The 16,482-nt window shown below is 31.9% G+C and overlaps 1 protein-coding gene across 2 annotated transcripts in view; it reads left to right on the top strand.

Annotated features, from left to right (window-relative positions):
* Positions 1 to 14,792, top strand: part of LOC135846233 (putative glutathione-specific gamma-glutamylcyclotransferase 2) — a 232,342-nt gene extending 217,550 nt beyond the window's left edge. For both annotated transcript variants that reach the window (XM_065365210.1, XM_065365211.1), the window contains one exon: positions 13,389 to 14,792. In XM_065365210.1, the coding sequence (XP_065221282.1) occupies positions 13,389 to 13,934 (546 nt within the window). In that variant the 3' untranslated portion in view covers positions 13,935 to 14,792. The remainder of the gene's footprint in view (positions 1 to 13,388) is intronic.
* The last annotated feature ends 1,690 nt before the right edge of the window (positions 14,793 to 16,482 follow it).

Raw genomic sequence — 16,482 nt, 5'->3', positions numbered from 1 at the left:
GCATTTTTTGAAATATTAATTTTTTCAAAAATATTTTTTAAAGGAATTTACTTAATTTGAACGTTTGTGGAAACAAAAATAAGAATAGGATACCTACGTTTAATAAGATGCAATGAAAATTCAATTTAAAAAACTCATAAGAAGTTTGAAAATTCAGAGTGTCTAATGGTCCTTCCGATCCAGAAGGATGGGAAAAAAGTCCTTCTTTTTCCCGAATTTTCAAAATAATTCTGTCATGAAACCCAATTGATTATTTTCTATTGTTTGATGTATTTTTTTTGATTTTTTTTTTGTTTCTTTTATCATAATATTTGAAGCTTCTTTTTTTGTGTGGCAATTTTGTGAAAATGAATGAGTAGGGAGGGGGGATAATCAGTAAGTACATTTTCAAAGTCCTTCCAAAAGGCCCTTACAAGTTCCTTCTTTTTAGTTTTCAGATTTTGTTAAGACACCCTGAAATTTGAAAAACGAAAATCTAAAATAGGTATTCTTAGCACCCTCTCCACCCCCTCCCCCCTGAAATAATATTGAAAATGACCGAAGACGTCGCAGAAGCGAAAAATTAACGTGCAAAATTTTGACCCCTCTCCCCTTCCTCAAAAAAAGTCGTGAAGTTTTTGCAAAATACCCGGTCAATGGGAAATTTAAATGGTATAGGTATTTTTGAAACCCCATCCTTGGAAATTTGTTTTGGATTATCCACGTAGAAAAAACGAAAAAATAGTATATTGTGAGATTTTGACGACACTCTCCCCCCCCTCTTCAAAAAATAAGTTATAAAAGATGTCCTTCAAAATTTTTGCATTTTCATTTTGATATTTCATCAGACATTTTAGTTTTCTTACAAAAATTGAAGGCTTATTGTGAGGTCTAGGAGGCTCTTATACATGTCAAGAAAGTAAGCTGAAATTTCAAATCAGTATCATGAAAATCATAGTAAACAATATGCTACAGGATTTTTATTCATTCCCCCTCCCCTCCCCCCAAATTTGACCAAAATTAAGGGCTGGGGTACCTCTGTATTCTAAAACGAGGAAATTCAGTTCAGATTTATTTATTCAATAAGTTAGGCAAACATGTGAACATGAATTCAAGATAAGTTGCCTATACTATTCATGGGTAGGAGTTATTCTGTGATAGGACACCTAGTATCGATTTTCTGTTCTATTGAATTTAAAACAATTGAATCTTGTAGGGGCAGAGGGGGTGTGAAATGAAGTCACCAACTGAATTGGCTGTCATTTCTTTTAAAAATGAGGAGTAAAGAGATGTTTAATGTTTAGATTTTGTGTGGGCAATCATTACGGTTGAATAAGTTGAATAAAATGCTGCTCTAGATAAGACCATGAAAATCCCCCACGATTTTCGTAGCAAATCTTTACTTTGGTGATAATTTATGTGCAGATTTTGCCTGCTTAATTTGAATTTTCCTTCATATCTCGCGAAATAATGATTTTAGCGAAAAATTGCTTTGGTAAAGCTTTACTGGAAACTACTTTTGATATCAGATTATCACGTGAAGCATGGTACTTGTGTAATTTCAGAGTTGAAGTGGGAGAGGGGATGAAGCCTTTTAGTTGAAGTATTCATTGGATAAGCTTCCTGTGTATTTCGAATAGTCGATTGTCGTTTGTCTCAATAAAGATTATTTTTTCAAATGTATTTGAAAAAATATCGAAAAATGTTTAATTTCGGGAATAATTGCTGTGAATTTTTGAACCCCCTCCGCCCCCCTAAATTTGCCTCTCAAGTTTAATGTTCTCGTATTAGCGCATCTGTTTTTTCTTTTTTTTAAATTTTCACGAAAAGCAACGAAAAGGGCGCTTTGACTCTACACATCGTTGACATGCTCGTATTATTATTACTTATTGCTCCAGTTTATGTGTATAGAAGAGAGAAATAGGCAGGTATTGCACAGAGTTAATCTGTAAGCTTGCGCCTTTCGATTTGTGTTGTGAACGATAGAATGAACTGAGAAACCGACCTCTCCCTGCAGCTTGTTTAAATACTAACTTTGGCGAGCTTTCGACACATTTTTATTAAACATCCTGCCCTGTGGTGTAAAGAGTTGGAGCATAATATTGAACAAGAGGCCATGGTCGTGTAAATATAAACTTCTTTATCTCTCGAAAGTCGGAAGAAGCTTTGTTGTAGCGAATAGCGATATTTGCTTTTTAATACAGTTTGAAATTTCGCGTAGGTTAAGGTAGGTAGTACATATCTGTTCTGTGCAGCGAGTGTATACAACTGAGTGTTGCGTTGACCTACTAAAAATTATTACGATATTGCGTATTTGTACAGAAATAAAGGGGTTGCTGATACCGATGTAGTTGCGCTGGTGATTTTAGTTCTCTCACCTACTACATTTATAATATTCTGAATGTTGGCAAAAATCTCGCTAGGTGCAATATTCTGATGATGCATGAATAATGCTTTTAATTATTGTTTTATTAATTATATCTCCGCGAATATCTGCGTCAAAGGCAGATTATCCGAATCACGGAAGCTACATCGAGAAAAATGTCTGTAATAAAATGTTAGCGTATATTCAAAGGTCAACATTGAAGTATTGTGCTGGGTTGTTTATAATACTCATGCATTGTGTCTAACGCTGATTATTCTTGAAAGATGACTTATGGAATGATTGTTTCTAGAGAAGCAAAATTAGGTATTTTTTCGTCGAATTTTGGTAAAAGGTTCAAATTCTAAGTTTAAAGAGAACGCATTTTTTCATATTTTTTAGGATCGGAAAATTTTCTATCAAAATGTGTTTTTGAAACAGATAGGGTGAACTCTTCCGACATTGTTGTCTAATATGTACTAGTATTACCTATGCTTTCTATACCTAGTGTAATTTTGAACAAAAGAAAACATTCATTTTTGAGAAAAAAACTTGAAAATTGCATTTTTGGATAAAAAATTACATTTTTACACATTCAATGTACATATTTGAACAATAAATTGCATTTTTGAACAAAGAATATAATTTTTGAAGAAGAAAAGAACAAATTTGGAACCAAAACATTTTATTTTTTCGACAAACTATTTGAACAAAAAGAATGACATTCTTAAATAATACGATATTTTTGAACAAAAATTAAACTTTTCGACAACAATCAACTGTTCATCAAGAAAGAGCATTTTTGTCTTTTGAACAGGGGAATTGTGTTCTCACTTAGTTTATTCAAACATAAAATTACATGCGAGCAAAAATAATTGCATTCTTGAACAAAAATTGCGTTTTTTTGTATGAAGATTGCTCTTTTGAACAAGAATTGTGTTTTTGAACCATAATACTTGCATTTTTGAAAGATGATCGCATTTTGAACTAAGATTGCACTTTTGAACAAATGCATTTTTTGAATAAGAATTGCACTTTTTTCAAACTTTGAAAAAAATTGCTTATAAACAAAATTTCAATTTTAAAGAAAACTGCATTTTTGAACAAAATTGCATTTTTAAACAAAAACTGCATTTCAAGAAACTTTTGGAAAAAATGGCATTTTTGAAAAAAATGCGCATTTAAACCTAACTACATTATTTTTTGAACAAAATCTGCATTTTTGAACAAAAACTGCACTTTTGAACATGAATTGCATGTTTTAAAACTTTTGGAAAAAAGCATTTTTGAAAAAAAAACATTTTTGAAAAAAATTGCACTTTTGAACAAAAACTGCACTTTTTGAACTAAGTTGATTGCACTTTTAAAAAATTGCACCTTTGAACAAAAACTGCACCTTTGAACAAAAACTGCACCTTTGAACAAAAACTGCATTTTTGAACAAAATCTGCATTTTTGAACAAAAACTGCATTTTTGAACAAAAACTGCACTTTTGAACATGAATTGCATGTTTTGAAACTTTTAGAAAAAATGTTCATTTTTGAACAAAATTGCACTTTTAAATAGAAAGTGCATTTTTGAACAAGAATTGCATTTTTTAAAACTTTTGAAAAAATAGCATTTTTGAACAAAATTACACATTTTTGAACAAAATGACACATTTTTGAACAAAAACTGCATTTTTGAACAAAAACTGCACTTTTGAACATGAATTGCATGTTTTGAAACTTTTGGAAAAAATGTTCAATTTTGAACAAAATTGCACTTTTAAATAGAAAGTGCATTTTTGAACAAGAATTGCATTTTTTAAATCTTTTGAAAAAATAGCATTTTTGAACAAAATTACACATTTTTGAACAAAATTACACATTTTTGAACAAAATTACACATTTTTGAACAAAAAATTAAATTTCAATGAAGAATTTGGTTTTTGAACAAAAAATAGCAAACATTTTTATAAGTGAAAAAGTTGTATTTTGTTCAAAAACCAAATTCTTCATTGAAATTTAATTTTTTGTTCAAAAATGTGTAATTTTGTTCAAAAATGCTATTTTTTCAAAAGTTTTAAAAAATGCAATTCTTGTTCAAAAATGCACTTTCTATTTAAAAGTGCAATTTTGTTCAAAAATGAACATTTTTTCCAAAAGTTTCAAAACATGCAATTCATGTTCAAAAGTGCAGTTCTTGTTCAAAAATGCAGTTTTTGTTCAAAAATGCAGATTTTGTTCAAAAATGCAGTTTTTGTTCAAAGGTGCAATTTTTTAAAAGTGCAATTAACTTAGTTCAAAAAATGCAGTTTTTGTTCAAAAGTGCAATTTTTTCAAAAATGCTTTTTTCCAAAAGTTTTAAAACATGCAATTCATGTTCAAAAGTGCAGTTTTTGTTCAAAAATGCAGATTTTGTTCAAAAATGTAGTTAGGTTTAAATGCGCATTTTTTTCAAAAAAATGTCATTTTTTCCAAAAGTTTCTTGAAATGCAGTTTTTGTTTAAAAATGCAATTTTGTTCAAAAATGATTTTTTTCAAAAGTTTCAACAAATGTAATTTTTTAATAAAATTTCAATAAACGGAACTTTTTTAAAAAATGCAACTCTTATTTAAAAATGCAGTTTTTGTTCAAATGTGCAATTTTTTTTAAAGTGAAATTTTTTCAATAGCCCTACATGCAATTTTTGTTCAAAAATGCAGTTTTCTTTAAAAGTGAAATTTTGTTTAAAAGCAATTTTTTTCAAAGTTTGAAAAAAGTGCAATCTTAGTTCAAAATGCGATAATCTTTCAAAAATGCAATTATTATGGTTCAAAAACAATTCTTGATTAAAAAAGCAATCTTCATACAAAAAAACGCAATTTTTGTTCAAGAATGCAATTAATTTTGCTCGCATGTAATTTTATGTTTGAATAAACTAAGTGAGAACACAATTCCCCTGTTCAAAAGACAAAAATGCTCTTTCTTGATGAAATGTTGATTGTTGTCGAAAAGTTCCGTTTTTGTTCAAAAATATCGTTTGATTTTTATGATTTTTTGAGCAAAAAATTGCATTTTTGAAAAGAAAAGCTGAGCATTTTGGAACAAAATTGGTAAAACATTCGAGCGTTTTTAAGAAAAAAAATATATACATGGGTAATTCTCAGAAAAAGGTAAAATTCGTGTACATGGCAAATTTCTCAACGGTTTTAGCGTGAATTTTTTTTTTTGGTCCATTCAAGAATGACCCCGCACACATTTCACACATGGTATTGAGGTTTTTAGACCCTCCTTTCATTAGTGTACATTTGATTTTATACCCCAAATGTCCTTCGACTTGGCTGTCACACATCATGTTTTTGAAAATGAATGTTATAAAGTGTCATGAACTTCATTTTTTTTTGGAAAAATTGACACATTCTCATTATCACAGAACATGAAGGTCTCTTATTGTGCAAATTGCAATTGCAATAAGTCTATAGGAAGCTCACAATTCACATTTGAAAACTGTCACACACTTTTTGCGCAAATTTTCGAGCAATTTTCAATTAATTTTGGTAGCTTCCCAATCCAACATTTTTTTCTGGTGAGTGGCTGCACTGGTTCACTGTTCTCATAGAAATGTTACCCCGCACCGTTCTTTTTAAAAACTACATTACAGCTCGTTCTGATCGTACTTATCTGTGAAGTTTTGATATTTCGCAAAATCTGTGTCCTTCCAGTGGGGGGGATTGAATTGAGGCCAACACTAGAAAAGGGATCTGGGACACATATACAAATGATTCCCATTTGAAATTTTCCAAAAAAATGATTTTCGTTTTTCAAAATTATGCATATCAAAATCGACCCTTCTTCTGAGAATTACCCACATATAATTTTTGAACAGAAGAATAATTGGAAAACTTGAAATGAGCCGAAAAATTTAAATCCGACGCGACGTGATGAAAATTTTTGAGCGAAAAAATGATTAAGTAGAGGAATGTAAAATTTTCTAAGCGAAGAAGCTGAAAAATTTCTCGTAGGAAGTTCTTTTGTTACTTTTGTTGGCGATTTTTCATCAACGGCATTTTTACATTCTCGTGAATGTGACTTTCACTTTCCTTCTATGTATTTCTTTTATATTTTTCATTTCTCTCGCGAGATTTTCAAGATGTTTCTCGCCTACCTATTTCCCTTTGCTCTTCCTCTCTCCGAGAAAAAGAGAGAGGCGGGGTAGGAAAAGTCCTTCTAATAAATTTTTCGAGTAAAAATATTCGTTTATTTTGAGACACTATCGTAATTTTTTCTACTCTCACCCACCGCGCTGACCCTCTTTTTCCTCTTCGAAAGGGGAGGGGGCTGGGATAAAAGTAACATGAGACTGTCTGTCTGTGCGAGAACAATTTCCATCAAAATATTTTGGTTTATTTTATCATATCATAATTTTTTTTGACCGTGAAAACGACCTCCCTCCTTCTACCTTTCCCATTGAAATAGGCTATGCAGAAAGAGATGGTGGTTTGAGCAAAGTGTGGTGATGGAAGAGATAAAGAGACGACATTTCCATTTTGAACATTTCGTAGGTAGTTGATGATGTACGAGTAGTTGTATTAATTTCAAATATCTCTGAGTAAGTAGTTTTTATAATGGATGAGAAAATTAGCGGCGGCCTTTCCTCTGCGACGTTTTTATCTCGCGGATTTCCCTGCAAATTGGGACGATTTTCACATTTTTTCAAAACATTTCGCTGCACTTCTTGATACGTAATTCCAAATTTCACTTTCAGCGATATCAATCATTCGCGAATCCAAAGCGAATAGCAACGTTTAATTTGGCATAAAAATCCAAATCCGTTGGCGTTGTGGCGTTATTTTCGTATCCTATAGTTTGGCACACGACAACGTAATTCGCAGTGTCGCTGTCGTCTCTCTGTACTCCTCTGCGGTTTAAATACACCTCATTACCCCCATCACCGTACTTGTGGTATTGTTGTTACTGCGTATTAATATTCCGAACACGTGCTTTTTCGCTATGCAGTGTATGAGCTCTCGGGTGAGGTGATCGAGGAGAAGAATAGACCCACAGTGGACCATATTCTCTAATAAGGAAATCGCAATATGCGACTTGCGACGAGAAAATTTGCGACAAATGAAATTTTTGCTACGAGCTGAATTATACATTGTGTAAATCGTACGATCGAATTGTCAGCATCCTGGTTATTTTTGTTGAGAATTTTAATCGTTATTATAATTAGCGTTCTGTGGTCTGTTCTATCTTTTTAGGTAATGATAATTGCCAATGTCAATCAACTCGAAATTTTTATATTTTTTAAAACAAAACAGTGGGTACTTTGTTTACAATTCGAAGAATTTTTCATCGAGATGAGAAAGGTGATATTTTGAGCAAATATTATGCTAATAATCAATAATAATACGATTAGAGTATTGAAAAAAGTTCAATGGTAGATGTAGGTAGGTAGGTACCTGCGATTGTACGTACAAATTATACGTGGAAATTTTTAAGGGGCTTTATGGGTGATTTGAATTTTACAGCTGGTTCTTTTATTCGTGGTTCAAGTACATGTGTATGTACATAGGTACATAATTTTAATATCGAATCTAATTGAAATGAATCCGGAACGTATGGATCGCGCATACGAGTATTAGTACTTTATCGTCGTTTGTATACATACATGTTCCTCTACCTACGTAAAACCCTCAGATGGTATAGACAATATAGCTATTGTTCTCTCGATCAGAAATATTCATTTATTATCTTGTTGTACGATGTAATGTATCAAATTATTTAATCTGGTCGTGTCGAAATCGTACACTCAGAAGATATCGTCGTCGTGTAATCAATCAAATTGAAAAAAGAATCAACAAATGCCACGAATTTTTGTTCCACAACGACGACGTTGGAAAATTTCTGAATGAGCGTTTTTTCCTCTTTTATAATCGTAAATAAGGCGTGAAACGAGCTAATGTGAGGTTAATTATGAACTACGTAGATATCTTTGGTCGCAGATACATTTACACATTGCATACGTTTACATAGCTACTGTTTATTAGGTCTAGGGCATTGCGATTTTCTAATATCGCGTAGTACTGTACTCGTCTACTCGTACATATATTATGATGAATCTGGTGGAAGGAAATGGTTGCTATTTGGAGTATTTTGCGAAGTAATCTAGATATGTAAATAGGTAGATAGGTAGGTGAATACTTATGCATGTGTACGTGGATGTGCGTCGTATACCTAATAGTCAATTATGCAGAAGGGGGTTTCACCTTTTATGTATGTATACAACGATAGGGAGATGCTTGTATTGCACTATCTGTTGCATTGTTCGTTTACATACATTACACGTGTCGGGTGTCTTGTCGTCGTCAAGTAAATTTAATAATATACTAGAATGAGCAAACTACATAATAATATGCGATTGTCTGAAACCTCTCGCGGAACAGAATAATTCCGTCATAGACTCGTAGAGAACTTTTCGCTGTGCGTATACGAAATACGAATATAAATTCACCAAACAGAAGTTGAGAGAATCGAAAATCGATCACATCAATAAAATATTAGATATAGCTTTTGTATGTAGGTATCAATTTTTTTCATCTGTAATATGTAATTGAAAAATCGTCAACTTCCTAAAAAAAATATATATATAGTTTTTACCAAAATTATTGTTCAGACAGATGTCTATAAAGCTCATTTTTTATCAAAATTGTTGGAGAGTAAAAAGTACCAAAAATTGCTAAAAATTGTCGCTTTTTGAGAAAAAATTTCAAAAATATCGTTTCTGGCCAAAAATTGCTAAAAATTGTCACTTTTGAGACAAAAATTCCAAAAAGCATCATTTCTTGCCAAAAATTGCTAAAAATAGTCACTTTTGAGACAAAATTTCCAATAAGCTGAAAATTGTCACTTTTGAGAACAAATTGCAAAAAGAATTGTTTCTTGCCAAAAATATCTAAAAATTGTCACTTTTGAAAAAAAAATTCCAAAAATACCGTTTTGAGCCAAAAATTGCTAAAAATGGTAACTTTAGAGAAAAAATTCCACAATATTGTTTCTTACCAAAAAGTGTTAAAAAATGGTCACTTTTGAGAAAAAATTCCACAAAGTATCGTTTCTTGTCAAAATTAATAGCTAAAAATTGTCACTTTTGAGAAAAAATTCCAAAAATCATCATTTCTTGCCAAAAATTGCTAAAAATGAACACTTTTGATAAAAGATTCCACGAAGTCTCGTCTCTTGCCAAAAATAGCTGAAATTGTCGCTTTTTGAGAAAAAATTTCAAAAATATCGTTTCTGGCCAAAAATTGCTAAAAATTGTCACTTTTGAGACAAAAATTCCAAAAAGCATCATTTCTTGCCAAAAATTGCTAAAAATAGTCACTTTTGAGACAAAAATTCCAATAAGCTGAAAATTGTCACTTTTGAGAACAAATTGCAAAAAGAATTGTTTCTTGCCAAAAATATCTAAAAATTGTCACTTTTGAAAAAAAAATTCCAAAAATACCGTTTTGAGCCAAAAATTGCTAAAAATGGTAACTTTAGAGAAAAAATTCCACAATATTGTTTCTTGCCAAAAAGTGTTAAAAAATGGTCACTTTTGAGAAAAAATTCCACAAAGTATCGTTTCTTGTCAAAATTAATAGCTAAAAATTGTCACTTTTGAGAAAAAATTCCAAAAATCATCATTTCTTGCCAAAAATTGCTAAAAATGAGCACTTTTGATAAAAGATTGCAGGAAGTTTCGTTTCTTGCCAAAAATAGCTGAAAATTGTCGCTTTTTGAGAACAAATTCCAAAAAAATTGTTTCTTGGCAAAAATGTCTAAAAATTGTCACTTTTGAGAAAAAATTCCAAAAATATCGTTTCTGGCCAAAAATTGTTAAAAAATGGTCACTTTTGAGAAAAAATTCCTCAAAGTATCGTTTCTTGTCAAAATTAATAGCTAAAAATTGTCACTTTTGAGAAAAAATTCCAAAAATATCGTTTCTGGCCAAAAATTGCTAAAAATTGTCACTTTTGAGACAAAAATTCCAAAAAGCATCATTTCTTGCCAAAAATTGCTAAAAATAGTCACTTTTGAGACAAAAATTCCAAAAAGCATCATTTCTTGCCAAAAATTGCTAAAAATAGTCACTTTTGAGACAAAAATTCCAATAAGCTGAAAATTGTCACTTTTGAAAACAAATTCCAAAAATACCGTTTAGAGCCAAAAATTACTAAAAATGGTAACTTTAGAGAAAAAAATTCCACAAATATTGTTTCTTGCCAAAAATTGTTAAAAAATGGTCACTTTTGAGAAAAAATTTCTCAAAGTATCGTTTCTTGTTAAAATTAATAGCTAAAAATTGTCACTTTTGAGAAAAAATTCCAAAAATCATCATTTCTTGCCAAAAATTGCTAAAAATGAGCACTTTTGATAAAAGATTGCAGGAAGTTTCGTTTCTTGCCAAAAATAGCTGAAAATTGTCGCTTTTTGAGAACAAATTCCAAAAAGAATTGTTTCTTGCCAAAAATACACTAAAAATTGTCACTTTTGAGAAAAAATTCCAAAAAGGATCGTTTCTTTCCAAAAATAGTCACTATTGCAAAAATATTCCAACAATACTATTTCTTGCCAAAAATTGCTGAAAATTGTCACTTTTGAAAAAAAAATTCCAAAAAGGATCGTTTTTTGCCAAAAATTTCTAAAAATTATCACTTTTGAGAAAAAATTTCAAAAAGTGTCGTTTCTTGCCAAAAATGGCTAAAAAATATCACTTTTGAGAAAAATTTCAAAATGCAGGCATGGTTATTTGCCAAAAATAGCTAAAAATTGTCGCTTTTCCGCGAAAAATTTCGAGAAATCTCACTTGTTTCCAAGCATTTCCCGAAAAGCTCATTTTTTTGTCTACAAGTTCCAAAAATTTTCAAAAAAAGCTCGATTTTTTACAAAATGAAGTTGCAACGCCTAAAATTGTGAAAAAGTATCACTTTCTTGCCAATAATTGCTAAATAATTCTGCTCATTGCTAAAATTATCAGTTTTTTTTTCTGACCAAAACTGGCAAAAATTCCCCTGTCTTTATTTTTTATTTTCACTTTTTACCAAAAACTGTTGAAAAGTTGAAACTTTTTTTGTAACCAACTTGAAAGGTTCTCGTTTTTTGCTAGAAATTAGTCTTTTGCCCAATTGGCCAAAATGTCTAAAAATTGTCACTTTTTGTTGCAAGAAATCTCGGAAAGTTTCACTTTTTTCTCAATAACATGCCCAAAAATTCTCGAAAATTCTCGCTCTTTTATGTAAAAATTGCAAAAAATTATTCTTGAAAAATTGCCTCTCAAATATTTCGATGCGTTAATTTGAGGTTGGAAAATATTTGGTGAATGTTTTTCAAAATTGGGGTGAGAAAAAAAATGGGGTAAACGTAAAAATTGGCAATGTTTTTTTTTTCTTCGTCTTCAAAATTGACTATGCTCGATCAGACAATGACATGATCATCCGGACGAGGTCTCCAGCCTGATCCTGACCAAGCCTGAGCTTTATACCAGAGATTTTCTGCAGCCAGAGGCCATTGACCCTTTAGTATGGTCTCCTAAGCTCGTCTGTCTGTTCGTTTAAGGTCGTCTGTCTGGTCTCTCAAGGTCGTCTGTCTGGTCTCTCAAGGTCGTCTGTCTGGTCTCTCAAGGTCATTGACCCCCAGTGCATGGACTAGTAAGGTCACTGACCTATCTGTCTGGCATCTTGAGGTCATTGAACCGTCAGCATTGTCCTCCAAGGTCGTCTATCTGCATTTTTATAAGATCATTCAAACGTTTGGCTGGTTTCCCAAGATCGTTTGTCTTAGTATCCAATCTATTAAGGTCATTGACCCGTATGTCTGGACTCTAAAGGTCACTGACTTATCTGGATGGTCTACCAATGGCGTCTATCTGCCTGTCTGGCTTATTAAGGTCGTTGGACCGGCGGTATGGTATTCTAAGGTCATTGACCCGTGTGTCTGAACTCTCAAGGTCATTGATCTACCTGTCAGACCTCCCAAAATCGTCTGTCTATCTGTCTAGACGTTCGAGGTCATTGACCCCTGTCCCAAGGTAGTCGGTCTGGTCAGCCTTCCAAGGTCATTGACCTGTCAATACGCGTTCTCAATGTCGTCTGTCTGCCTGTCTGTCGTGTTGAGGTTATTCGCCTGGCTTCTTATGTGGCATTTTAAGGTCATTGACCTGTTTGTCTAGCTTTTCAAGGTTATCTGTCTACCTGTCGAGTCACTCACTCAGCAATTTAGTAATTTTCTTTCAAGTTCTTATAAGTCAGACTTTGTACCAAAAAGTCCACTTCAATACTAGTGAAAATTTCAAAGAGAGTGAGTAGTTTTTTTCAAGTTCTCAGAAGTCTGATGAAAATATTACATATAAATTGGTCTATTTTTTTTCAAGCTTTTAAAAGTCTGACATAATACATATTAAAATGTTAGAAATAGGAGTTTTTGTTTTTGAAAGGATTTATAATTTCATATTTTATAATTATACCTAAGCCAAAAAAAAGTCACTATTACAAGGTTTTTTTCAATTTTTGAAGTTTTTTACAAAAATCTATTCATTTACACATATTATTTAGTAGTTGAAAGCCCTTTCAAATTTGGATATTTAAAAAAACATGATTTCCACTGATCACTGTGATATAACGACTGTTCTATCATATGCCAAATAATTCTCCTGGTGAATACAAACAGCGAAAGTCATACAAGCGTAGATTATTTTGCCGACCTTGGAACTTGAAGGGGCATAGTCGTGCATTATTTATTGTTGATTCTTCAAAGTTCTTTGAAACTGCACTTAGAACTGAAAAAGACCCTTTTAACTCTGCTTTCAAAATAATTCTGTAACACAACATTATTAATAACCGCATGATAACTACAATGTTTTCATATTCATCCTCATTATCCTGTATGGCATATCATTCAACTTACACGAGCTTGCTTCTTCACGCACCGCTTTTTAAATCTATTAACACCATAAATAATTATAAAATAAACTAACGTAGACTAAAAAAAAACAACAATCAAATATCTAAAACAATTCTGAATTTTCCCCACCATTTATAGGCTTTGGTATGGGGCAGAGCGTTCTTGGTAACCGAAGACTCGGCAGCTTATCATTATTTACAAAAACGAGAATGCTCGAATGGCGGATACCTGCAAGAAATCGTGTCTTTCTACCCGAACGGCGACGAGTCGAGTACGCCAATCGAAGCTGTGACTTTTATTGCCTATTCCGATAATCACCTATGGCTCGGTGATGCGCCCCTAATGGACATATCGTGGCAAATAGTGAACTCGAAAGGTATGGCCGGATACAACGCCGAATACGTTTTGAAGTTGGCCGATTTCATGAGACGTAACGTGCCCCAAGAAACCGATGTCGAATTGTTCACCTTAGAGGTGCTAATTCTCGATCGAATACAAAAACAAAAGCTCTGCTTGACTGAAATGATGAACGGTGGATGTGCAGCGAGCGCCGAACTCGAAGCTCGTATCGAGGCGGCTGAATCGTCGTCATCATCATCGCAACCTCATCCGAGAACAGCCCCTGCATCGAACGAATTCGCCAACCGAGTACCCGATAAGAAATTACGATGTGTGAATATATGACGTAGACGAGCTGTCTTACGATGTGATACGGTATACAATTTTGTTGTTAATTTAAACCTGATATGCGGATCAATTAATACCATTCATTTAAACACCGATAAAAGGTAATTAGCCGGGATCATATGATTTTCTCGACGTCTTTTCATTTTGTACCTATCAACCTATCCCTATCCTCCTCCACCAACCTATTTTCAGGTATTGTCAGTTCACCGATAATCGATATTGATTCTTACGTTATATGCCAATTTCGAAGAAATTCACGATATCATTTTTTTTGTAATGAAGTAATGTAATGAAAATAACACTATTATTCTTGGTAAGGTGCACCGAGAATGATGTTGTGATAAATTTTTTATTACTTTGATATTTTTAAATCGACGATGTCATATTTTTTTTTTGGAATTTTTAAACTTAGTTATAGGATTTAGGCTGTGAATGTTTTGATTTGTACGTATGTTTTAAGAGATTTTGTTTTGTTCTATTGTTTTGTTTCTTCGAGTTTTTTTTTTACAGTGAAATTTCGACCATTGATGATAAGTTTTGTTGAATTTTACTCCGGGATTTTTTTTAAAAAACAAAGTCATTCATTTTCAAAATTATATTTTTGTTTGTTTGGTTTGATTGATTTTGGAAGAGACAACTCGTTTTCAAGAGCTAAATATCCTATAATTTGTTGTCATTTTTTTTACGATCATTGCATACCTACCTATTTATTATAATAATTATACCAACGAGTTTCACAATAATTTTTTTTATAGGCGACAATTTTTTTGTTCGATGCATTTATCATTGTAGATGTTGTTTTTTTTGTAAGGATTCATAATACGTATTTATTAAATGATTTTTCGTTATAATTTATTGCGTTTGTTTTCCTTGTTGTTTCAATGTGTCATTTTTGAGGTGGTGTTGAACGTATGTGCAGTAATGGCTGCATAACTTGCTGGTTGAAGGGAATGTAGGCTACTTTTTACTGTTCGTGGATCGAAGCTGATGAAGTGAGCAGAAATGACCGGAATATGTATTTCGAAATTGAATAAACGTGAACAAAACAAAATTTTAAAAAAAACTATTTTGGGTGATCAAATTATTTTACAAATAACGAATTTAAAATTGTAATTACTCATTCAAAAATAAAGAAAAATTGGAAATTAAAAAAAATACCAAACCCCAACCTTATTTTCAGTCAACATTGTAGCAGGTCGAAAAGTACATTCTGTGTAATATAGAAATATTTGATATGAAAAGAAGAAAAATCAAATATTCAGCAAGATTACAAAACTTTGAAAAAATTGAAAAACAAAGTAGAAAAACTGAATGAAATAGTAATCACTGAGTGAATTAGAAAAAAAACCAAGGAAAGACGAAAAATAAAAAAATGGATAAGTAGGTAGGAAGAAAAAATAATTGACGAATTGAGAAAAAAAATACAAAAAACCAAAGACTTATTCCGTTTGTTCAAAAAATAAAAGAACTCAATGCAATAAAAAAATTGAAAAATTGATGCCAAAAAGTTGCTATAATGGTAAGAATTTTAAAAAAATGAACGAAAAAATTTGATGTACCTACCTACCTGTCCTACCTACCTGATTGCAATTTGAAATTCAGAATAATTTTTCTACTTTGATAGAACATTTCTTAGGAAAAGGCTTGTAAATGATTGATGAGGATTTTCAATGTTGAAAAAATGAAAAAAAAAATTAGGAATAAGACGACTGATTCATTACCTAAAGACGAATCGTTCACGAACGACTTATTTATTATAGAGATTGATGATTGTTCAAGAACAGCTAATTTGTTATATTGATGAATCGTTTCTGAACGACTGATTCATTCACTCGAAATGATGAAACTTCACAGACGACTAATTTATTAAAAATGAATCGTTCATGAACGACTGGTTGATTCGAAATGAATTGTTCATGATTCACTCATTCATCAATAATGAATCGTTCTCGAACGACCTAGGTATGTATTCAAGGTGAATTAATTGTTCACGAACGAATAATTTAATCAAAATGAATCGATTTACCCGCAATGATGAATTTTCACAGACGACTGATTTACTCAAAATGAATCGTTCACGAACGACTGGTGGATTCAAAATGAATTATTTTATTCATGATCAACTCATTCATCAAAGAAGAATCGAAATGAATCGTTCTCGAACGACCGATGTATTCAAGGTGAATTGTTCACGAACGAATAATTTAATCAAAATGAATCGTTCACGAACGTATGATTCAATCAAAATGAATCGTTCGCGAACGTATGATTCAATCAAAATGAATCGTTCGCGAACGAATGATTCAATCATAATGAATAGTTCTCGAACGACCGATGTATTCAAGGTGAATTGTTAACGAACAAATAATTTAATCAAAATGAATCGTTCGCGACCAAATGATTCAATCAAGAAGAATCATTCACAAACGAATTATTCAATTAAAATGAATCGTTCGCGAATGAATGATTCAATCAAAATGAATCGTTCGCGAATGAATGATTCAATCAAAATGAATCGTTCGCAAACGAATGATTCAATTCAATC

Source organism: Planococcus citri, chromosome 5 (genome assembly GCF_950023065.1).
Source record: "Planococcus citri chromosome 5, ihPlaCitr1.1, whole genome shotgun sequence".
Taxonomy (NCBI): domain Eukaryota; kingdom Metazoa; phylum Arthropoda; class Insecta; order Hemiptera; family Pseudococcidae; genus Planococcus; species Planococcus citri.
This window is presented reverse-complemented; position numbering and strand designations above follow the sequence as displayed.